This window comes from Eumetopias jubatus, unplaced genomic scaffold (assembly GCF_037043125.1).
Source record: "Eumetopias jubatus isolate StellerSeaLion01/CBP00866 unplaced genomic scaffold, mEumJub1_p1.0 scaffold_3, whole genome shotgun sequence".
In the NCBI taxonomy this organism is placed as follows: Eukaryota; Metazoa; Chordata; class Mammalia; order Carnivora; family Otariidae; genus Eumetopias; species Eumetopias jubatus.
This window is the reverse complement of record NW_028274809.1, coordinates 157921469-157947558: the sequence shown is the minus strand read 5'-3', so window position 1 is coordinate 157947558 and position 26090 is coordinate 157921469. Positions and strand designations below refer to the sequence as shown.

The 26090-nt window shown below is 33.7% G+C and overlaps 1 protein-coding gene across 2 annotated transcripts in view; it reads left to right on the top strand.

Moving 5' to 3' along the window:
• The window catches only part of KLHL1 (kelch like family member 1), a 378567-nt gene that overhangs the window by 133936 nt on the left and 218541 nt on the right, over positions 1–26090 (top strand). For both annotated transcript variants that reach the window (XM_028106018.1, XM_028106011.1), the window contains 2 exons: positions 4018–4154; positions 25507–25703. In XM_028106018.1, coding sequence (XP_027961819.1) covers positions 4018–4154; positions 25507–25703 — 334 coding nt within the window. The remainder of the gene's footprint in view (positions 1–4017; positions 4155–25506; positions 25704–26090) is intronic.

Below are 26090 nucleotides of genomic sequence, written 5' to 3'. Positions count from 1 at the left end.
TGAGCACAGAGCCCAATGTCTGCTCGATCCCATGACCTGAGCTGAAATCAAAGTTGGACACCCAAACCACTGAGCCACCCAGGCACCCCTCCACTTAGGATTTTTTTTTTTTTAAGATTTTATTTATTTGACAGAGACACAGTGAGAGAGGGAATACAAGCAGGAGGAGTAGAAGAGGGAGAAGCAGGCTTCCTGCAGAGCAGGACGCCCAATGCGGGACTCGATCCCAGGACCCTGGGATCATGACCTGAGCTGAAGGCAGACGCTTAACGACTGAGCCACCCACATGCCCCATCCACTTAGGATTTTAAAGTACATGAAAAATCTTCACTCCCCTTAAAATCACAATAAATCTTCAGAAGATGAAATATTTATACCTTTTCTTTAAATCTATCAGAAACCTGTGGCATAAAGAAGAAAAAAAAAATTAAATCATGAGAAACAAGAAAATGAGAATGACACTCCCCTCTTAGCCTCAACTTTTCTTTTTCTTTTTTTTACAATGACCATTATACAGCTGAAAATTGCAATACAGGGGGAAAACAGAAGACTGTAATTCATTGTCATGAGTAAAATCAGTCAGTGGAAACCAACCTAGAAATGATCCAGGTGTTAAAATTATCAGTAAAGGGCATTAAACAACTATGAAAAGTAATTTAAAATATCTATAGGAAAAGAAGAACATAATGAATAAAGCAGGGGGGATATTAAGATAGATTTGGAAAAAATCAAGTCACTAAAATTCATTTACAGTAAAACACAGAGTAGAAGAAAGATAGAGAGAAAATGAACTAAGACCCAACAACCTGTGAGGCACTGTCAATTATTGAAACATATATGTAATTAGAGTCCTAGAAAGAGAGTGAATTGGGTGGAAAAAATGGGAATTATTTGCAGGAAACTTTCTAAATTTGATCAAAAAATGTCCATCCACTGCTCTAGGAACCTCAGACAACTATAATCAGAGTAAATACCACGTAACCACACCTAGGCATATCATTGTCTACTGCTAAAATCCTAAGATAAAGAGTGAAAAAAAGTAACAACAATTAGATACAAAGGACATAGTAAATCAGGAAAACAATTAGAAGAATGAAAGCTGATTTTCTATTAGAAGCATTAGAGCCTAGATCATAATCTAGATCATACCTAGTCCCAAAGGCTAGAATTCTTTATCAAGTGAAAATAACTTTTCAAGATATTTTCAATGCAGCTAAATAAAGACCTTTTTAGATAAATGAAAATTGGGAGAATTTATTGTCATCAGACCCGCAGTACAAGAAATACTAAAGAAATTTCTCCTGGTTGAAGGTTATGGATACCAGGTAGAAGTCTACTCTTCAGAAATGAAGAGAGCCCCAGAAAAGGTGAAGAAAGGGATAAATATAAAATAAATTTTTAATTTCGCTTATATGATTCTTCTTTTAAAAAATTATTGATTGACCAGTATTGGATAAGCAGAATTATGCTGTTGTAAGGCTCTTACAATATTCATGAAGTAGTATAATTTTATTTGATGATACTGTTATTATTAGTTAAAGATCAATATCATAATCACTAGACAGAGTCAGCAAACTTCTGTGCAGGGGCGAAACCTGGTGTGAAGCTTCTTTTGTAGAGATCACGAGCTAAAAGTTATTTTTGCATTTTTAATCAATTGAACATTTTTTGAAAGAGAAATATATGACAGACTATATATATGACTCTCAATGCCTAAAATATGTAATATCTGCCTCTTTATAGAAAAAAATATTTTGATTCCCTACTAAAGAACAACCACTTTAAAAAAAATACATTCATCTATACTTGTAGTTATAAAGATGTAGTTAAAATGTTAATGAATGAGATTTTTTGAAAAAAGACAATGAAAAGATTCACCCAAAAGAACAGATAGAGAATATATATGTAGAATTAAAGCCACACATAATTTTATACACATTAATATACATCAATACATTTTAGAACTGAGATTAAATGGGTAAATTTTAAAAAATATGAAATGCAGAAGTTGATAATGAAGAAATAGAGCACAAAAATAAGCTTTGTAGTTTATTAAATAATTAAAATGAGATCATGTCACCTTTTCTCATAATAGTCAAACCAAGATATTTTTTCAGGTAAGTTCTGGAACATCTTAAGGGAAAAATTCATTGCTTTCTTCTATAAATCATTATACAAAATTAAAAAGAGTTGAAGCTGCCACCTCATTTTATGAAGCTATGTAATATTAACTCAAAAGTCAGATAAGAATGGGAGCCTGGGTGGCTCAGTCATTAAGCGTCTGCCTTCAGCTCAGGTCATGATCCCAGGGTCCTGGGAACGAGTCCCACATCGGGCTCCCTGCTCTGCTTCTCCCTCTCCCACTCTCTCTGCTTGTGTTCCTTCTCTTGCTGTGTCTTTCTCTGTCAAATAAATAAATAAAATCTTAAAAAAATAAAAGATAAGAAAATACAACAAAAGAAAATTATAGGTCATCTCTCTTGTGACTATAAATAGAAAATCTTAAAGATAATTTTGATTGAGATAAAGGCCTTTTATGAATTTTAACACCTATATATTATAACAGTGGTTAGCAAAGCTAGAAATAAAGAGGTCTTTCTGACATGGTAAAGGTTACATACCAATACATTCAGCAAGTATCTTACTAAAAGGAGAATCTTTAGATGTGTTTCTTTGAAGATAAAAACACAAATTTTCTCCCTCGGAACAGTGACTGTTCAACACACCGCTGGAACACTGGAGGTCCTGTATGAAGTTTAAAGAAAAGAAAAAGAAAATGAGTTATAGAAAATAAACAAGAATAAGACAAAATGAGATTATTTGCAGGTGATATAATCATCTACCAAAAAAAAAAAAAATAGAGTCAAAAGAACTAGTAAGATAAATCAGTAAATGTGTCAGATAAAAGATGGATTTATGAGTTTCAGAATTTTAAACCAACAAAAACCAACAAAAAATAGAATTTTTTAAAAAGTTACTACACATAATGCCAACATGAACCTGTAAAGTATGAAGAAATCAACCAAGAATATACAAGAAGACAACTTTAGGGAAAACTTTAAAATTTGAATAGAAAGCAGACAGGATATCCTGAAAACATGGAGAGATATTTTGTATTTTTGTGTTGGAATACTTTATATTATAAATATACCAACGATCACCAAAAACAAAATCAGAAATTCAGTGCATTTTGAATTAAAATTCCATTTAACTTATTCAAAGAACTTAACAAACTTATTTTAAACTCTATATGAAGAATTAAACTTCACTAATAGTTAAATAAAAATAAAGATGGAGGACTTGCCTCATATGATTATAAAAACATATTTAGACTCACAGTATAAAAAGAATAAAATATTGTTACAAGAACAGGCAAATAAGCAAAAAACAATAGAAATCTCAGAGACAGATGAGTATACATTCAGGAAGGAAATTCTCAATATAGATGTGCCATTAATTCAGTAGGGAAGAATCAGAGTCTTTAGTAGGTAGTGTGGTAAAAAGTGAGTATATAGACAGAAATAAAATTGGATTCCTATCCAAGAGGATGGAAGAACTAAATGTGAGAGAAAAAAATATGTATTTAAAATGATAGAAGAATGTTCTGTGACCAAAGGTGGAACAAAATTTCCTAACTCAGTTTTGAAAAGTACAATCTATAAGGCAATAAACAGATTGATAGATGATAGATAGATACAGAGAAAAATAGATGATAGGTAGGTAGATAGAGTACCTCTATACTGCATTCTTTTTTTTTTAAAGATTTTTTTATTTATTCTAGAGAGAGAGAGAGCGAGCAAGAAGGGTGGGAGGAGCAGAGTCTTAAGCAGACTCCACACTGAGTGTGGAAAATGACACAGGGCTCCATCTCACGACCCTGAGATCATGACCTGAGCTGAAACCAAGAATCAGACGCTTAACCAACTGAGCCACCCAGGTGCCCCTATACTGCATTCTTATTGACAGTATTTGCTGCTTTAAATTCATGACCTAAATTAAACCCTATGACTCTTTCAGGCTTGTTCTGAGCTCAGTCTCTGACTATTTTGCTGCCATGTTTACAAGTGATGTTTGTGAAGCCAAGCAAGAGGAGATCAAGATGGAAGGCATAGACCCCAATGCCCTCTGGGACCTTGTCCAATTTGCATATACAGGTACAGTAAAAGAATTATAGCTTCATGTTGATGTCTTGTGAATTTTAGAATTTGAGTATAAAATTTAAAGCTTAAAAAGTGTTTGGTTTGTATCTTTTACTTTTCCAGTTGAAAGATTATCTAACAGGGAAAAATCAGACTACCTTTTCATTTGTCATGGAATCACAAATGTATATATGTATACATATACCCTATTCCCTTCTACAAAGATCATAATAAGCTTATAAAAATAGTCAATGGAATGAGCTTGGGAGACAAGCAAAGAGGTTATTAATTATCAAATAAAATTTTTTAATGTCCATTCTGAGAGCATTAGGAAGGGAAATAGATTCTCATTTTCTTTCCTTTTAGAAAGTATGGGTTGAAATAACTCTTTTCTCCTTAAAATAAAATGTATTATTTTAATATTAAAATATTCACAGAACATTTAATGTGGACTTGCCAAACTTAGCTGAAAAGGACAATGAAGATACTTAGTTATGGAAATGACTATTTTTTGAGGCTTCTTCTTCCTGATCTACTATGTTGACATTTTCTAATGGCCTTTGCAATATGTTATATTTGGTGCATTCCAATAAGTTTGCCAATTTAGCAAACATTTGTTGAATGTTTCTCAGTGTGCAAGTATCAGCTATATCTCTGGAGAATAAACTAATGAATAAGATGTCTTAGCCTTCCAGAAGCTCATAGTCCAAGTGGAGAAGAATTAGATGAAGGAATAAATATTGATATAATGTGACACATTAAGAGAGTTAGAAGGCATAAAACCTGCTGTTCAAAGCATTATCAGGACTCATATTCATTTAAAACATTTTAATAGTTTTCAAGATTATTGTGGTAAGGGGAGGCATTATAATAAAATCTTGTGATAGAAGTCAAGGTAGATGGTATAAATTGAAGTAGTATATATATATATATGTATATAGTATAAATGACATGTGGCTCATTTTGCCTGAACTCGCAATCATGGTATGAAATAAGAAAAAAGGCAGGCTAGGGCCCGATTATCAAAACAGCAGGACCCCAGCTTTAAGGAGCTGTGTTTTTGCAGCGTACCTGGTTGCTGGGAAACATGAGATGGCATTGTGAAGATCAGCCACTAGAACCGAAATGCTGTGGGACTAGTGGGAATCTGTCTTCCTGAAGGAGGATTTGGCTTCTCATAGAAGGGAGTTTGCTAATATAACACTCAATCAGTAAATTAAGCCTCTTTGAAAAGAAAAATGCTCATTCATCTCAAAAGAGCAATGTGATGGACAGACGTACACATTTCCCAGCCTCAGTTATTTTTAACTTTTTTTCATTTTTTTAAAGATTTGTTTATTTATTTACTTATTTTATTTTAAAGATTTTATGTATATATTTGACAGAGAGAGACACAGTGAGAGAGGGAACACAAGCAGGGGGAGTAGGAGAGGGAGAAGCAGGCCTCCCGCTGAGCAGGGAGCCCGATACAGGGCTTGATCCCAGGACCCTGGGATCATGACCTGAGCCGAAGGCAGACGCTTAATGACTGAGCCACCCAGGCGTCCCTATTTGTTTATTTTAAAGAGAGAGAGAGTGTGCATGGGCAAGCATGAGTCCCCATGCAGGGAGGAGCAGCAGAGGGAATGGGGGAGAGAACCTCAAGCTGACTCTGCACTGAGCGTGGAGGCCTACCGAGCTAGATCTCACAACTCTGAGATCATGACCTGAGCCAAAATCAAGAGTCAGGCACTTAACTGACTGAGCCACTCAGGCGCCCCTGCCTCAGTTATTTTTAAATTATATTTTGTCCAAGCAAATATTGCATAGGGCAAAGAGAGTAAGCGAGTAAACAAGTATGTATTCAAGGCTGTTGCAATAGGGGAGAGAGACGAAACTGTCTTTATTTAATTCTGCTGAAACAAAGAGAGGGAGAGATTTTTTAAGTGCTAGAATGAGAGAACACAGACCATCTGTGTTTGCCATTTGGCTTTACCTAAGGAAAAGTAAACTTTTTCCTATCATTGTGACATAATGTAGTTTTACAATTTAGAGCAAGGCACCCACTCAAATTATACTTCTATTCTCCCACAAAAACTGAGAGATGAGGGTACTATCATCCTTGAAGCTGACATTTCAAAGAGAATGCTTCTGGGTCCTTGAGAACAAGATTCCTGGGTTGTAAAACTGGCACAAAGGCTTTAAAAATTACTTACATCTCAAAGGGGTAGAGAAAGAATTTATAAGTACAAGTTTTCTGAAGTAAATGCTCTGAGAAAAGGGAGACCAAAGATCTAAAATTCAAAAGTAGCCTGTTTATATCTTAGTCAAGCTGAAGGACCATTAAAACCCTCTTAGTCGATTGCAATCTGCATACAACCTGAAAGAGTAACATATAGGATCTTTGGCCTCCCAGCCAAGAGATAACAAACATAACCACATTATTGTTTCCTTGAAAGGGAAGAATCATGAAGCTTACATTTTAGGGATCCTTCTAGCAACAGAAAGGCATAAATCCAACCCTTACAGTCTCCATGGCCTGGCAACTTTGCATTTCTCTTGTTCAAAACTAGGTCAAAAGATACCCATCATCACGCAGCATAAAGTTGGAAGGTGTTTCAAAGCTCCCTGCTGAGTGTAATGACCCAGATTTGCTCAGTTTAAGGAGGGTAGACAGGATACAAAGTGGCCTTTCAGTTGCTACTGCTACTTTGGCCTTTGGAGCAACATCGTAGCTCCCTGGTGGTTGATAAATTTCTAATTGTTAGTTTATAGAAATACTAGATGAGCAAATAATTTGCAAGCTAATATTGGGAGAATTTGGGGCATAAGATAAAATACCTTGTCTTTTGATATATATATATACATGTATATATATATATGTGTATATATATATATATACACACACACATATATATATGTATTTAACAAAATATAACAATAGAAGAGATGAAATGAGCAATGACAGAAAGGGGTAATAGGATATATCTGTGCATGTGTCCATTTCGGTAGTATGTTAGCTAGTCTCTGAGACTTTTCTTGGTAGTAGGTTAAAAATAAATGCATCCCAGAAGAGGGAAAAAATGAATGAGCAGTACAGACACATAAAGGGTCAGCTATTTGGTAATATTTCCTTAAATTTTGAGGTATGGGGGCTTTTGAGAAATTAAGGAGGATCAACTCTGTAAAGAATTGATAGTTAACTATTAGCTGTAGAAGTAAAGTGTTCAGCAGAGATACATAAGTTTGCTTTAAAATGATTCAAACAGATAAAATTTCCATGCGATCTCAAAAGTCTGTTAGGTTTGAAAGAACCATATGTAGCTAATTTATGTCATTAATGTAGAAATTAAAGAAGAGAATGAAAGCATAATGTAGCTTGCAATAAATTTTTGCCTAAGATAAACTTCAGTGATTATAGGGTTTAATAATCTTTGATTTGAAGAACGAGGAATTATCCCTTAAATAATTTCAGGTAGTAAAATTTGCACATGGTCAGTCATGGGAGACATCTTTCCTGTCTACCTCTTTTCTCCTACTGTAGCAAATTAGAATAAGAAGTGGCACCAGGGGCCTGGTAGAGCTTCTGTAAGAACGAAGGCAAGTATATATAGATTTATTTCTCTGGTAACTAGGAAGAGTGACCTGGGTACCCAGGAGGTGACGGCAGTGGCGGTAATAGCTCAAAGGGAATATGAATATTTTTAAAGGAAAAACATGTAACAATAAAAAGGCTAATACTAGCAATATATAAGATAGGATAAAGAAACCAGTAAGGTCTTTGTGTTGACAAAATTAAATAGTTTTAGAAGCATAAAGGATAGGGGTGCCTGGGTGGCTCAGTCGTTAAGCATCTGCCTTCGGCTCAGGTCATGATCCCAGGGTCCTGGGATCGAGCCCCGCGTCCGGCTCCCTGCTCCGCGGGAAGCCTGCTTCTCCCTCTCCTACTGCCCCTGCTTGTGTTCCCTCTCTTGCTGTGTCTCTCTCTGTCAAATAAATAAATAAAATCTTAAAAAAAAAGCATAAAGGATTAAGATACAATAATAAAAGTGATGTCTAATTATTACAGTATCAAAATTAGCTTCTTAAAATAAAAGGCACCATTAGGTCAATTTTTTTTCACACATTTTCATAGCTCAGGAGTGGAAAGGAAATGAAAATTTACACTAATGTTAGAAATAATTGTATATCTAATATGAGATTCATATCAATTTTCTAAGTTCTTGATTAGCTGTTTAAGTAGTTTCAAAATTTCTTTTTAAAACTTTTCATTGGATTTTCTTTATGGTTTTAGCCAAGAAATCTGAGTATGATCTTAGCTATTCATAGAAAGCAATAGGTGCAAAATCAATAGTGCATGTTATAAAATAGTGCCCTTTTATTATTGGTGCCTTACATTTAAAATTTGAATTCTTAGTTATAATCCAAAGGATACATACTTATAAGACTGTATATCAGTTTTTCATAATCTAACCATAATTCAGCTAACAGTATTTAAGCACATTGCATGAAGAGAATGACCAATAAGGACTAAGAGATAAAATACAAATTAAGACTCGATGGATACAGGTTATATAACATAAACCTTTAAACAAATTTGATAATGAATAAAATTATTAGAACAGGGCATAGTGAAAAAGCTCTTTACTTTTGTTTTCAAAAGCAGTAAGATCTATGTACCACTTTCCACTTTATGACATTCTCAGTTGTATTGTGTCAAATAACTTAAAAACAGCTTTTTGAATGTTTTTCTACATGTAATGGTGACTCCATTCTGTAATTTTACTCATCTAAAAAAGAGACCTGAGATAGTATTTGTCGAATCTGTAATAAAGCCTGTGATTTGAATCATGAAGTCAAGGCTGTTCTGGAGTAATTCTACAGAACATACTCAAAAGCATAGAATCAGAGGAGAAAATTTAAAAAAACATATGTTTACAGTTTCTCATCATTCTATTTTCATATCACTTAGAAAGTTAGCTATGTATAGAACTATAGAAATTCCATCCCTTACATTATAAATTTTATAGATTAACATTTTTCTTATGGCTAAGTATGTGATGCAAAGCAGAGGCACCAAAACTATTTTTTGAAAATTACATATTTGATATTTCAAATAAGCATTGACAAAATCATCCGAGGCAATTCAGAACTTTATTGGTCTCTTTTAAATTAATATGAGGGGACAGATTTTTTTCCACCATTTAAGGACCTCTGAAGTTCTTTAGGCAGCCCATCAATGAAATAAAGTAACCTGACAAAGATCAATAGTAAGACACTGAATCTATTACTAGAATGAAACATCAGAACACACATTCAATGGCATTTTCTCTACCGAATCAATGTCCTTTTGTAAAGTTACCAGTTATGGTAGAGTTCCTTGGAGTGGCTTGTGACTATTTTGCCCTCAAAATAGTTTGGGTAGCTTAAATCGACATCCATATTGCTGTATAGTGGCTTACTGCAAGTTTGGGTCATGCTTCTTCCCAGTTTTACTGATAGTTCCCTGCAAAAGGCAATTGTACCTTAAGCACATTAATGCCTAATAGTCCTTGCCCTGTAAATGCGCTTGAATGCCTTTCAAGTTTTAGTACATGCCTACTGTGTGCTGTGCCCGATGATGGACTCTGGAAGACAATATATTTAATTACACACATTTTCTGCCTTTAAGGGACTTTCAAGTTTAGGGTATAAAATAACTAACTTTTGTTGTCTTTTTTTGGTCTAAACATACATTTGATAGACACAGTCTAATAATTCTTCTTTAGGGAATGGTATAAAGCAAATTTTGAAGGTTATTACATTGGTTGTGTGTGTGTATGTAAATGAATAAAATATATGTAGATATACACACACACACCACACACACACACACACACACACACACAGACACACACACACACAGACACATATATATTTATATTTATATTTATATTTCAGTATTTCAGTTCTGGCCAAAAACTGATGATTATATTGTGAGAATAATTTAATATATTTGAAAAGGATGCTCTGGAGTTCACTATATTTTACTGTTGCTTTCAGGTTGATAGAAATTTCCTTCTGGTTTATCTTTTACATAGTCCCTACTATCCGGACATACTTGAAAACATACTGTGTTCATTGATGCATAAGGAAATAGAGTTCTAACAAATGTGGGAGATGGGTTTGCAGGGTTACTAGCGAAGTGTCAGGTTCTGTAGAGAACTGATAAGGACACGGTTTAAATAAAGGAAGCTGTCCATCCAGCAGTGGTAATAAGAAGAAAGGTAGAAAATTAAACTGCCAAATGCCAAACCTTTAATCATACTGAAGAGTTAACTTCCTTATTGAAAAAAAAAAGGTTCGTGTGCCACTGAAGTTAATTAAAGTCTTAGTACATGCTAACAAATGTTAAGATAGCTTCTGCTTACTGCCAAACATTTGAATGAAATAAATACACACACACACAGGAACTGAAATGTTTAATGCTCTACTTTAATATTAAAAAAGGATACATCAATATAGTCAGCCTGGATTGAATATTCTAAACTCCCTTCAGAACTTTTTATTGTAACTGAAAGTAAATTATTGTTTCATTTTTATTACTGGTTTAATTCAAGTGGCATGAATTATGCAAGCACATTAACAGAATATTAGTTTTAAAGTAGGAACTTTTACTAGATGGAAAATTTCTGTTCTCAATTTAAGAAATTGAGCTTTTAAAGACCGGCTTTATCAATTATTATTACCCATTAGTTAAAAATATTGATTAAGTAATTTCCATAGGATGCTGAAATAATCTGTATATTCAGGAAGAAAAACAATAAAAATAATAAAAATAAAAATAAATCAGTTCGATATTGCCATCCTACTTCCACCTTTTTATTATTCCAAGAACGCTTATTGGCTCATGTGCGTGTGCGCGTGTAACGATGAACAATATAAGCTAATTTGGGGGAAATTATTGTATCAACATAGATAAAAATTATGTACATTTTCTGAAAATTTTATAACATTTTGTTGTTGTTACTGAACCGCATCTTGGCTTCATGCTATGGGATTTCATCGACAGATTGGAAAAGAAATTGCTATGTGAAACTGAATACTTACTAGCAGTAGAGGAAACGTTGTGTCTCTTCTGCCCTGTAATTCACATTGACCTTCCAGGTCCCCAAGTAAGGGAAATCTCCCAGGTCTCATCTTATAATCAACTTTGCTTTCTTATAAAATCTGCTTGGATGTCATTTTATTGTTACTCACAATTTTATAATTGTTTACATTTTCCTGTGGGTACTAGGAATTGTATAGGGAAACTGTTTACCCGTCCTTTGGGCCCTACATTTTGCTCTGGATCCTAGGAAGGCAGGCGCTAAATCCTGTGTCACCATGGCATGTGTACAGACTACACGCTATGTGTTTTTGTGCATTAATCTCATATTTGACTCTATTTTCTCAGGGTCGCTTCAACTTCACTCTGATCCCAAAATATCTGCACCCTTGATTCTGTTGTACTTGCAGGGTAGTATGTAGAATTTAACATCAGAAACATGTGGAGTTTTCTTTGGCCTTCACCAGGACTAATACTGAACCAAAACTCACTGAGATGTGTCAGCCCAGTATTCATTCAAATTGTTGGGCATTTATTCTAATTGGCATGTACTTATTTCTTACTTCTCAAGTATTTTGATTGTATCCCTTGTGCTCCCCCATTTTATACTTAGAGATCTTGGACAACTTTCTTAGCTTTATAGAGTTTTAATATTATCAACTCTAAGAAAGGAAAATAATAATGTCTAAGTAAATGAACTAATAAAACTATGTGGGTTTAGCATAATGCTGAGCATATTGTAAGCACTCAATTATGATGATTATTTGTACTGGATGTTTTTATAAGTTCCATCAAATCCTTTGCACAATCCATTATAAAAAATGAAATTGGAGACAAAACTGGGGAGGGAATCATCACTTGGTCAACATTTATTAATTTTGAAACTGATTTATTATATGTGTTAGTATTATAGTATGAATTCTAATTCATATATATAATTTGGTATACATTTTTAGTAATACATTTTTTAAACCACTTATTTCTAATTTTACTGCCTTATATATTTTAATTATGTTTTTATCATGTATTACATTCATTATTTTAGCATATTTTATCTCATTCCACACAGTAATATTCTGAGATGGGCAACTAATCAAGTCTTATTGTCAGTTACAAAAATGAAAATACCTTGATATAGAAGGCAACAAAATTCCGTGGATGTGAGAGCATGGTCCAGTTTTCCCAATGGCATTCCAGTGTCCTTTCTGCTAAAGCTGAAGTTATTCAAACTTCTGTCTGATTAATATGAGAGGGAATGCCTCTTATATGTATTTATGTTATTACCACCTTCCATTTTCCTAGTACCAAATGCCATCAAATATATTTTTTCTTACAATTACTTTCCTTTTCCACAAAATCATGAATAACCTGATGAAAGTATGTAGATACTACAAATGGAGAATTATTTGAGATTGATCACAGCAATGTAGCACTGATCATTTTCAGGCTTGGACATTCACAATTTCATAACTTTGCAAATTTAAGTCTAATTTTGTTTTGTTGTTTTTATGTAAATAAGAAGAATTATAAGAAACACTACATGTTTAACGTTTAACATTTTCAGGATGTTTTACACACATCTGTGTTACTTCTGATAACATTCAGCTTTATCATGTAGCTGGGAAAAATGCAGCACCAACTTCACATATGTTTCTGAACAATACAGATCTTTAAAAATACTACTTTAGTTGTGTTTTGACTATTTTTCAATACTTTGCATTTAAATTTTGATAGAGAGGATTCTTTCCACAGATAGTATGTGGTGGAACAAAACAACTAAAAGCAATAAACAAGCAAAAACAAGCAAATAAAACAACTCCAGTCACTGCCCCCTCTGAAGACTTCCGTAAATCACCATTTTGCCTGCTTTGCCATCTTCATTCAGGAGAGGCTTCTCCTTCATGTTGGAGACAGGAAATGCATAAAGAGAACTCTAAGAACTTTGATTTTAAATGCTTTCTCTGCCTCAGATAAAGGATGGTAAGGGCTACCCAGCAGGGAAAACATTTCAGCCAGAAGTGGATGTTATGCTCAAGACATCCTAAAGGAATACCTTGATCTCTGACTACTTTATACTGTGTGCTTGAGCTTTCTTAGACGCATTATAGCCCTATTGTAGTCTTCTTGTATTCCTCCACCAGAGAAAATATTCCGCTAAATGACATTCATGAGAGTCTGATGCCTGTTCCCCCCCGGTCTTTTCATCTTCTCTGGAGAAATGTTTAGGAGTGTGTGTGTGTGGTGGGGAGTTGGGGGGGGGCGGTGGGGAAGTGGGCGGTGGGGGTACTGTAGAATGAAATATCGATAAGGAAAGTCTGGACTAGTAATGGAAGTTCAGTCTTGTGAGAAGAATTGTAAAAATCACTTTAACATATAACATTTTCGTTTCTAATTCATTCAGGTCTACAAAGTGCAAACAGTACTTTGAAATATATGTCATTAATTATTTTCATGTGTTTTCCTGGACTTATATATTCTACTTTCTGATAAATGGGCATTGTAATAGGAAATCTTAAAATTTTTTTGACACATTATTATTTTGCTTATCAAGTTAAGTTAAGGAAAATATATTTAGGACCTCAAACACAAACTTCATTTTTTATATGCATTTAATTTAAATTTGCCTTGTCACAAAATAGCTTCAAAGTAAAATACATTGAGAGGGAAATAAGATATCAATAATATATAAGGTGGTGTTTTGACATATATTAAAGAGTTAACTGTATATTCCTCCAATAACACTCCATAACTATTTTGAGGATAAGAAATATTGATTATGATCATGGGCTGTTAGATGTGAAGATTTCAAGAAAAATATGAATGCTTATAGTCAGAAAATGAAAGTGGTAAATCTCTGAAAATGATCTAAATGATGGCAGAAAAAGAATAAGATAGCATATTAAGCATATTTTTAGAGCCAGAATAGTACTCCAAAGAAAATTATCTGTTAAACAAACAAACGTAAAAACACCCGGCATCTCAGAAACCTGGGAGTACAGAGGAAGTGGGTAGTATGGCTGCTGCCAGGAAAACTCTCAATCTGGGCAGATTGCCAGATGACAACATATCAAAACTGCAGCTTTTTTTATTTCCATATCACAACCAGCCAAGTTAGTGCATAAAATCTTTAAGCATCCCAAGATGGAGTAACTTTGTAGATAACTTCAATTCAACCTAGTTCTATAAGAACATACTTCTTCATAATGTTACTGTAACATCTGTCCATTGAGCAGATATGTTTTCTTATACTTACCCCTTTCAATCTCCCTTCTGTTTTACTGACTAAAGGAGAACAATAAAGGAAGAACAAATATAAAAAGTCATTTACAGAAGCCACAAGACTGATTTGGTCTTAATTTTGTGCCTCAGTATCTATGATGTATAAGGCTTTGAAATTCAAGTAAAGAAGACCTGAAAGAGGCATTCAAGTTCAAATCCACAACACCCCTGGTATGATTTACACCATAAGAGTCTTAAGATTCTGTTTGTATTCATAGAAATTACATACCAATTTGTTGTAGCTTCTCAGGCACCAAGGTAAAGAAAGAAGCATAATCAGTTATAAAATAAAAACAAGGATTTTGCTCAACATAAACACGTTTCTAATATTGAAATCTGAGAAGAATATTTTTGAATATTTGAATATTTGTAAAACACTGTATGACGTACTTCAGACATCTTCACTAACATGCCGAAAATGGATATAACAATGAATTACAGAACTATTTCTTCTGTTGGCTAATTCAAATTCAAATGATATTGCACAGACATACAGATTACTAAAAATTTCATGCATCAAACAGTAAAATATTAAAATCCAGGGATAAAACTCAGTTGGGTTGAAAGTACCTTTAATTTAAAGAGATGAGCATTGGGGCACCTGGATAGCTCAGTCGGTGAAGCGCCAGACTCTTGATTTTGGTTCAGGTCATGATCTCAGGGACATGAGGTCGGGCTCCACGTTGCACATGGAGCCTTCTTGAGATTCTCTCTCTCCCTCTGCATCTGCCCCTCTGCCCCTCTGCCCACCCCCCACCTCCACTCTCTCTCTCTTTTAGAGAGAGAGAGAGAGATCGTAGTTACTGATGCTGAACTCAAAAGAACATGTTCCACCTAAAGGTATCCTAAAATATTAAATTCCGTAATGGCCAAATGAGCATATTTGCGGTATGTTTGATTTACCAGTTGACCAATTATGTTACTTACGGTAGAAGTTTGTATAACTCGGATAACTGTGAGTTGATTCTTTTTATTTTTTATTTTTCTCACAACTAAAATTTCCTTGAGTATTGAGTGACAGCCTCTGTTACACTAAACACTATAGCAAGTACTGGGAGTAGAAAAAAATCTATGTAGTTTATTATGGACAGAGCTACAAGCTATGATATACTGAAAAAAAGGGGTCTACTCTGTGGTGAAAGTCAAGTAAGCCAAACACCTATGAATGAATGAATGTGGGTGAAGTGAATGTTCAGAAAACCTCAAGATTTTTCTCAGCCAACAATTCCTGTTCTTTCCAAATGATAGATATGTGAGAATACTAGATTTAAAACAATTTAGGTAAATGAGAACATTTGGCCTGATACCCATTGGACTTTTTGAAAAACAAGGTGTGCAGGTAGATTTAGAAAAATAATGGCCTTTATTATTACAACTGCCTTTTCACTGGTCCTTGCACAGATATTTCCCTGAATTTTCTAACACTCTGAGATATATTTAGCGCTCAAAAAAACATAAACTGTGCTTTTCTTATGGCTGGAATCCACATAAGACATTGTTTATTAATAAGTTCTAAGTTGATAGGATTTTCCAGGCATAGCTTGTCATTCTGTTTTCTAAAACTGGTTTGCAAACAGGATTTTCTTCCAGGCAGGAGGTGGAGAGAGGGACCAGGGAGCCAGTAATGTGGTGCATATTAGAATAAGGAATAATTTGATGATAGCAAAAGTCCAAAGTGCAATAAAAATCACTTTGTTTTGGTAACTGTTAAAAAGACATGTAAGCCTACTAAAAATAATAAAATGATGTAAACCAAAATTTTCTTAACTCTCCTGCCGTTTTTGAGACACTCAAAAAATGTAGTAATTTGTTGATATAAATAAATGATTAAGTAAATAAATAACCAAGAATATACAAATCTCTCATGCAGAATTCCACATCATTTATGTAATTAAGCTGCCCTCAAGGAAATAGAGCATAACACCCCATTCGTTAAGTGTGGTTATGCATAGGGACCTCCTTCCAGAAAGCAAAGTATGGAAAAAGAGATAAAAGGGTAATTTTACAGTGGAGAAACATGACAAACCCCACCTGTACTGTGGGGTGACCTGATCGTGTGACGGTCAGATGCACAAGCGGTGAAAGAATTCACTCAAGGCAGAGCAAAGGAGATAGAAGTTTACTGAATAATAAGAATAAAAAAGAATAATAAAAAAAGAAATTTACTGAATACATTCTAAGGGAGCAGCGAGCAGGACTGCAAGGGAGAGACTGTCTGAAGGCAGTGGTCGGGGCTTGTAGTTAAGGAAGGAAAGGTGAGGAGGTATGGGAACATACGGAAATTTCCTTTTTGGTATCTGTGTCTGGGTATAAGTAACTCATTGTTCACCTAGGGCTTATGGATATTTTGATGTAGGTCACCTAATGGCCCTGTTTGTATTCAGCCCAGGGGTCACTGTGGGCTCTTTTACCTTACTCAGTTTTCCCTTGTTCAAGTCGGATGCCTAAAAGCGGACATTACATCTATTAAGTGATCAAAGTTAACATCAATAGTGGTAAGTCATGTTGATAGTATGTACCCTTGATATGATGTGATGAAACCAAAGCTCATATCCCAGTGTAATCATAATTAGACAAATCCCAATTGAGGGACATTCTATAAAATATTTAACCGGAACTCCTCAAAACTGTCAGTCATCAAAAACAAGGAAAGTCTGAGAAATTGTCACAACCAAGAGGATCCTAAGGAGGCAAAAATGACTAAATGAAATATGGTATCCTGCCTGGGATCCTGAAACAGAAAAGGGCAATCCATAAAAAATCCAAGTAAATGAGCATAAAGTATGGACTTAGTTAATAATAACATAACAGTATTGGTTCATTAACTTAACATATGTATCATACTAATGTAAGATGTTAATAACTAGAGAAAATAGGTATGTATTTATGAGAAGTCTCTACTATCTTTGCAAGTTTTCTGTAAATTTAAAGTATTTTAGGAAAAAAGTTTTTCTATGAATTAAATATTAATTTTTAATTTTGTTTCAATTCTAGTATGGTAATGATATTTCTCTTTCTTTCTATCTGAAGATAGAAATGGATGGAGAGATAAATTTAATTTACTTTATGGATTTTATAGGCAATTTTTCATCTATCTAGAAAAAATGGATTCTTTTTTAATGTAACTGATTTTATAGATAAAATATAGTTATAAAGCACAGTGGCAATAGGATACCACTTTCCCATTAAAAATACAACAACTTAAATTCACATTCTTCTATAATCTTCACTTTTTCCTCCCCATCCCATTTTACATATTTTCATCCAATACAGTGTAAACTTAAGTATATTCTCTTCTAGAAAATCACTGTAAGTCTATTGATACATATTTGGACTACTCAGTAGCTTTAGTTTTACTTACAGTGACACTATACTTATATGTAGCACGCATTTGGAGGTGCCCTATTCAAAAGGCATTCCCTTCCTGTTCCCAAAGTTGACTCGAATTCTATCAATCTAATTTATATAAGGTCAAAATCAATCATTGGGCTTTTAGCCCATTGGTAATTATTGAGTTAAGCGTGGTCATGTGATATAATTTTTGTCAAGGCAACAAGGAAGAAAGATTTCTGGGAAACTGTTGGTTAAGACTTGTTCACTGATTCAAGAGAGACATGCAGAAAGGACTCATTTCTCTTTCTGTGGTGTTTTCCTCTCTGAATCCGAAGCTTGAAACTGTGGCAGCTGTGAGGGAAACAACAAGGCACTTGAGAAGATGGTTGCTTTCTGATGATGTGTTGAGCCTTTCAGTTAATTTTTTCTGGAGACAACCTTCCTCTGCACTTGTCAAAAGAGATTATAACAATGTCCTTATTATTTAGGAAAGTTTCCTCAGGACTTTCTGTTATTATAGTCACAGGCTTCTCAGGTATCCAAAGTTTCATGTAGGTGTCAGATATTTTTAAGCTAATTTTCTATGGCACCCAAAGTAAAAACATGTAGATTTTCCCTGTTTGCATATCTAAAGCCATTTGTGAACATTATGCCTTAAAAATTAACTTTGAATGTATGTGTAGAATTATTATTTTTTCATTAACAGTATTCATGTCTTCTTTTCAGGTTCAATTTTAAGTCAAATATTTGGCAGATTTTTGCCTTTTTACCATATAAGACTGTCACAGAAATAACCACATTTTATCTATCTATCTATCTATCTATCTATCTATCTATCTACCTATCTATGAAAGCCAGGTTTTATAGATAGATAGATAGATAGATAGCTATAAAGAAAAATATCATGCATGAGGTATCTCAATTTGTGTGCACTCAAGCTAAACACTCACTAATATTCCATTTTTGCCTTCTGACCTTTACAAATGGTTGTTTCATTGGATATATTCCAAGTTGAAAAAAATAGAATATTTTAACTCTTTGAAGCAAACAGTGCTTATTACTTCCAAATTTGCATCCAAAGTTACCATAAGTAACTTGAAAAAATTAGTCTATAGATAACCTGTGAAAATTTAAAAATTTTCTCCTTTTACTTTTTTTTTTTACAGAAAAGGAAGGAGAAGTGCCTGCTAAAATATGATCTAAATTATTATGAAGTGTAATGCTAAATTCAGTATTTGAATTTGGACTATTTGTTTGTAAAAACAAATAACTTACATATCCTTTGGCTTATTACATTGACTTAACATCTCTGAATCACTTTTCAAGGGTTGATCTGGGAGGGTAAAGATACTAACTTATACACACACCCACACACCACTTTATATGTTAGATTTACATTTATAAGATTATTTTAACAATATGTTGATTGGGTATTTTAAACGGTAATAACATATATGAAATTGCCATAAATATAATATGTTCTATATATTGTAAACTCTTAAGAAAAAAATTAACACATAACACACAATTTCTCTAAATTATAATATACTATCTTTGTGATTTTGTTAGTAAAGTTTGAATTAAAGCCCTCAGAAAATATAGGTACTAGTCTGCCCAACTCATCTTTGCTGGCATTTAAGTATTCCTTTTAAAGTCTTTATTAATGAATAATTGACATACAATAAACTGCCTATATATAAGGTGTACAATTTGACTTTTTGACATATGTATACACCCATAAAACCCTTACCATAATCAGAGTAATGAATATATTCATCACCCACTTTTCTGATCCATCTTGTTACCCCTCCTTGCCCCTACTCCATCCTCAGGTACTGATGATCTGATTTATGTCATAATAATGTAAATGCTTAAGGATTTTAATTAAGCTGGGTCATAAGGTTTATTTTTTTGTCTGGTTTCTTTTACACAACATAATTATTTTGCACTCAACATACTTAACCATGATGTTGCATATATCAATAGTTCTTTCCTTTTTATGAGTAGTATTTCATTGTAGCCCACTTATTTGCAGTTTTGTTTTCAACAATTTCAGCTATCCAAGCTAGATGATCCTCCTTCTGACATATTGTATATGTCAGAAGAGAATATACATCAACAGTAAGGTCACGTTAGGTCACAATGCCTACCTCATTCTCCTCACTTCATCTCATCACATAGGCATTTTATCATCTTACATCATCGCAAAAAGAAGGGTGAGTACCAGCAGAGTACAGAGAGACCACATTCACACAACCTTTGTTACAGTATATGGTTATAACTGTTCTATTGTATTATTGGTTATTTTGTTAATCTTTTACTGTGACTAGTTTGTACATTAAACTTTATCATAAGTATGTATGTATAGGAAAAAATAGTATATAAAAGTTAAGTACTACCCACGGTTTCAGGAATCCCCTGGAGTTCTTGGAAAATATCCTCCACAGATAAAGGGAACTACTGTACTACAATTTGTTCATCATTCACTTGTTAATGAACATTTAGGTTGTTTCCAGTGTTTGGCTATTACAAAATAAATCTACTATAAACTTTCATATATAAGGCTTTATATCAACATACTGTTTTATTTTTCTTGGGTTAATACTTAGGAGTGAAATGGCTGAGTCATTTAAGAGGTGAAATTGTAAAATTGTTTTCCAAAATGGATATACCATTTCACATTTCCACCAGCAGTGCTCATGCACCTGTAGTGGTATTTCATTGTGCTTTTAGCTTCCATCCACCTAAACATTAATAATGTTGAGCATTTTTCATCCATGTATCTTCTTTTATGGAACATCTGTTTAGATCATTTGCCCATTAATTTTTTTTCTTGTTATTGAGTTTGAGAGTTCTTTATGTATTCTAGATACAGGTACTTTACCAGACATATGATTTTGCAAACATTTTTTGCCCCAGTCTGTGGTTCATCTTTTTGTCCCTTTAATATTGTCCTTTGCAGTGATTTTTATGAAGTCCAATTTAACAATTTTTTTCTTGTGGATTATGTTTTTGATGTCTTATCTAGAAAATCTTTAACTTAAGGTCACAAAATTTTTCTGTTTTCTTATAGAAGATTTATAGTTTTAGTTTTTACATTTAGGACTATGATCCATTCTGAGTAATCTTTTTTCTTTGATTAGCCCATCACATTTATTATTTTGTGTTCTGTAAGTTAGCTTTTCATGCATAAGGGTTGCTTGACCCCAAACATTTTGCCTCAAGTCTAATATCTTAAAACAATAACCATTTATTTAGTTTACAAGTTTGTGGCTTGTCAATTGGCTGGACTTGGCTGAGAATATTTTCTGGTGTTTTGGAACAAAGCTCAATCATGTACTGGTGCTCAGTTGTCTGTCGTCAATATAACCATCTACCAACAGATATAGTAAATCACTGATGGCTCACAGGACTCAGCACATAGTCATACCAACGGTCATGATTTGTTACGGCAAAAGGATTCAGTGCACAGTCAGGGAAGGGAACTGGGTGAAGCCCCAGAGAAACAAGGCACAAACTTCCAAAAGCTCCATTCCAAATGGAATCACACAGGGCACACTTCATGTCCTCTTCAATGAGATGTGACAAAGCCTGTGAATTGTTGCCAACCAGGGAGTTTCATTAGAGACTCAGTGCCCTGGGTTTTTATGGAGATCTGATCACATAGGCTGCCTCTGCTTAGCATGTGCCAAAATTCAAGACTCCCAGAAGGAAGGCAGGTGTTCAGCATAAGCCATATTGTTTATACAAACACTTTAGGTACAATGAATCATTTGTATTAGTTAATGGTGGGGACCCCTTTGAAATCTAATTTTTCAGACACCAGTCAAGGGCAAATTTTGCTAGCAGGCCTTTTCAAAAATAGTAGGCCAGAGCTACTGTGTTAATTTTTGTGTGTATACTTCCTATTGAAAACAGTTAGTTAACAGGGGCTCCTGGGTGGTTCAGTCAGTTAAGCATCTGCCTTAGGCTCAGGTCAGGATCCCAGGGCCCTGGGATCCAGTCCTGCATCAGCCTCTCTGGTCAGCAGGGAGTCTGCTTCTCCCTCTGCCTGCCTCTCGCCCCTGCTCCTGCGCGCACTCTCCTTCAAATAAATAAATACATAAATAAATCTTAAAAATACAGAAAACAGTTAAAATTAAAGGAAGTTATTCTCCCAATGTTCTGAAATCAAAATAAAATAGAATCTATAAAAGCCATGCCCCATCTGCATTTACCTCTTTTATCTGATTTTCACAGGACCCATGCTAGGAAGCATATGACCATCTTCTTGGCAATCTTACTGAAAGTTTTAGGTAAAATTCCTCTGAAGGTCTGAAATCATGACAATATTTTAAAAGATATAAATGTTATCAAAAGTCGTTATGCAGGGGCACCTGGGTGGCTCAGCCGTTAAGCATCTGCCTTCGGCTCAGGTCATGATCTCAGGGACCTGGGATCGAGCCCTGCGTCGGGCTCCCTGCTCTGCGGGAAGCCTGCTTCTCCGTCTCCCACTCCCCCTGCTTGTGTTCCCTTTCTCACTGTGTCTCTCTCTGTCAAAAAATAAAATCTTAAAAAAAAAGTTGTTATGCTTATGATCAATTATAAATAACAGATTTTAATGTATTCATGTTATCTCCTTTATATTTCATATTTTTATTCTTATAAGCGTAGGTACACATTTCATAAATCATTTAAAATCTATAAAATACAGGTTTCTATAACCTGTAGAATACTTCATTATGGTGCTTACTATAATATTCATAAACCTTAAAATCTATATCAATAGCTGCACTGACATAATTTATCTTAAAATCATTCGAGTTTGTATGAATCTTTCAACTTCAGATGAATATTTTGTTTGACATTATTATTGAATGATAATGTGAAATATAAACCCCTCCAAGAATTGTATTGGCAAATGTCTCCTCTGCTGAATTGACCTATGATACTCAATGTTCTATTAGTTGATAATATCCGAGTAATAAGATCCTTGTGCATTTATCAAAATCTTGTATGTTTAGAAATAACTTTTGTTATTGATAATGTCCCTCTTTTATATTAAAATTAAACTTTAGGTAGCTAATTTAATTGGAAATTAATACATAAAAAATTGGAATAATATAATAATACATAATAAAATTGGAAATTAATACATAATAAAAAAGTATTTTAATTTTCTTCTCATACACTGTTCCTTTCAATTTATTGTTTCCACTTTACCTGCTTTTTTCATTAAATCCCTTGCTACACTTGGAAGCATGCTTTAAATTCCTTTGCCGTCTTATTCTATCAGTGACCCTCATAAATAAAATATAATACTCTTTAACTATTAAACATGTTAAGTTATAGGTGAAATGTCATGTTTGAAAGCAAAGTTATCCCCCCACCCAACAGATTACTAATTATAAAGGAAAAAATTCTTTAAAATGAAGAAGCCTTCATTTCTCCCTCTCCCCACTCATGTTCTCTCTCAAATAAAGAAAATCTTTAAAAAATTAAAAAAAAAACCTGAATGTGGTAAAGTTATATAAAGACAGAATAGTAGAAATATAAAGAATCCATGATCAAAGAAAAAGAATGACATTATTAAAACTCAGGAATAAAAATTGATGTTTATGAATTAATTTAAAATTCTGTGAAATGAATAATTCCTATTGGTAGAAATTCTATTAAAAGTTATTTAAATATTTAGTAAGTCAAGGTTAAACAGTATATAAGATATAGCAAAAAGTTTCTATGAGTTTAAAGGTAGATATGAAAATATAAATTTAATACAAATAATTCTCATGGAAAGAGCTTCTAGAAGTAAAAATAAAATATTTCTAAAGTTCAACATATCAAGTTGAAACAAAATATTAAGTATACTGGAGAGAGAATTAGTGAATGGAATACATAAAGAAATTATAGATATGGAGGAGAGAATGATTTGATCCAATACATAGTCCTTAATAATAGTCTCTAAGAGAAAATTGAAGAAGGAAAGGTAAGGAGGAAGAATAATTTCCATAAAAATAGGCGATACTTTTCCAGAATTTTCATATTTAGCAAGGTCAATAATTTCTGAGCAAAATTAATAAAAATAAATTTTCTAAAACCTCAAGTTCATTACTATTACTCTATATTATGCATTAATAAGACCCCAAAAATTGATTCTCTGAAGTTATTAAGCAATCCACTGAAAAATAGATTAATTTAACAAAATAAGGATGACAGAAGGCAAAAATAAAAAATCCATGGTATGAAAAATTTCCCATATTTTTAGATACACACGAACTAAAATAAAATTAAAACTACAATTTAGAGTAGATTGGACTGCAAGAATCAATAAAACCAATAAACTAATAAAACTAAAAATATATTTGAGCACTGGAGTTTATTATTTAAGTATTATTAGTTTAAATATTGAGTATTATTATTTGAAACTAGTACTTCTTGATGTAGATTCAGCTACCCAGTCTCCTTACTCTTTGTGCATCCTCCATCCACCAGGGTTTTATGTCATCTTTACTTTGCTGGTAGAAGACAAAGAGAGCTTGGATGAAACACATTCATGTCATAAATGCCTTGGTGTGGTAGTAATACACATCCCTCTACTCATAGTCCATTGATATGTATCATATATTAACATGTGGCCTGGCCCTGTGTTCAGGAAAATGAGTGAAGCTATTTCTAGTGAAGAGTAGTAGTCTGTGCCACAAAAACTAAGATGGAATAAGCCATTTGTATGACTTAGAAATATTCACTCAATACTGAGTGACACATAGAAAATCTGAATGGGGAATAAACCTATTAAAGATATGTTAAATTGTGGGGCGCCTGGGTGGCTCAGTCGTTAAGTGTCTGCCTTCAGCTTGGGTCATGATCCCAGGGTCCTGGGATCGAGCCCCACATCGAGCCCCACGTCGAGCCCCACATTGGGCTCCCTGCTCAGCAGGAAGCCTGCTTCTCCCTCTCCCACTCCTCCTGCTTGTGTTCCCTCTCTCACTGTGTGTCTCTCTGTCAAAAAAATAAATAAAATCTTTAAAATAAATGTGTTAAGTTGCTAAATAAACCTAACTCCAAAGAGTTTAAGCCTGGAAGTCTTCATGGGAATGTTTTACAAACATTACAGAAATAGCCCCATTCATTAATAAATTATTCCAGTAGTTAGATAGAAGAGGAAGCACTAAAAGATCTCAATTTTTTAGGTTAACTGATAAGAAAAAAAAAATTATAGAAAATTATAATCATGGGTATGGTGAGTTAAATACAATATTAGCAATCTACAACACATGTATTATATATGTATATAGATAATTATGTAAGTTATCTATATACATATATTCATTATCCACACATAGGTGCTTCATACTAATAAACACATGAATGTATTGTCAGAAATTTCATGATCCTTTGCTCTCTAAAGCTTGTAGACATGTTTTGTGAAATTTACTTTTTACTCTTCTTTTTTTCTTAATTCACAACAAAAGGAACAAGCATAGTTCCTTCTGAAGCGGACACAGATAATTAGTATGTACTAGATGATTTTGAACATTACATGAAGTCAAAAATGCAAAATGCTTAAAACAGTTGTTGGCCTTTAGTGAGTTATATTTATCTTGGTTCTGGGTCTAAGTTCAGATCATTTCTAGCAGATTGGCCTAATTTTAAATAATACAATGGTACATGGTTTAAACAGTTTCCTAATTCTCTTCACCTACTGTTTAGGTTGCTTGGAATTAAAGGAAGACACCATTGAAAACCTTCTTGCTGCAGCGTGCCTTCTTCAGCTTCCCCAAGTAGTGGAAGTGTGCTGCCACTTCCTCATGAAGCTGTTGCACCCATCCAACTGTCTGGGGATCCGAGCCTTCGCAGATGCTCAAGGGTGCATTGAGTTAATGAAGGTAGCCCACAGCTATACAATGGTAAGGAGATTTAATATTTTAATCATAGAGGCAGAGCCGTATTATCAGAAGTTAAAACAATTACTGTCTTTGCATCAAATGACTTCTTTCTGTTTAAAATGACTTCTACAAGCTTGGCACGTTTCTATTATGGGGCACAATGTAGTATGTAGTATTTTATAATAGCAAAGTAAAAAAAAATAATAAAGCCTATTCATAATGGACTTTAAATCTACATTGCCTATAAATAGTAAACAAAGCCAAAAAGCAATTATAGACTGTTTAAGATTTTAGAAGTTGTTTAAATGAATCTTTCTTATTGCTCCTGGCATATCTGTCTTTTTATATCTACTTCCACAGCTGCCTTTTTTTCCCCTTTTCTTTCTAAAAAAGACTGACTAGTCTGTG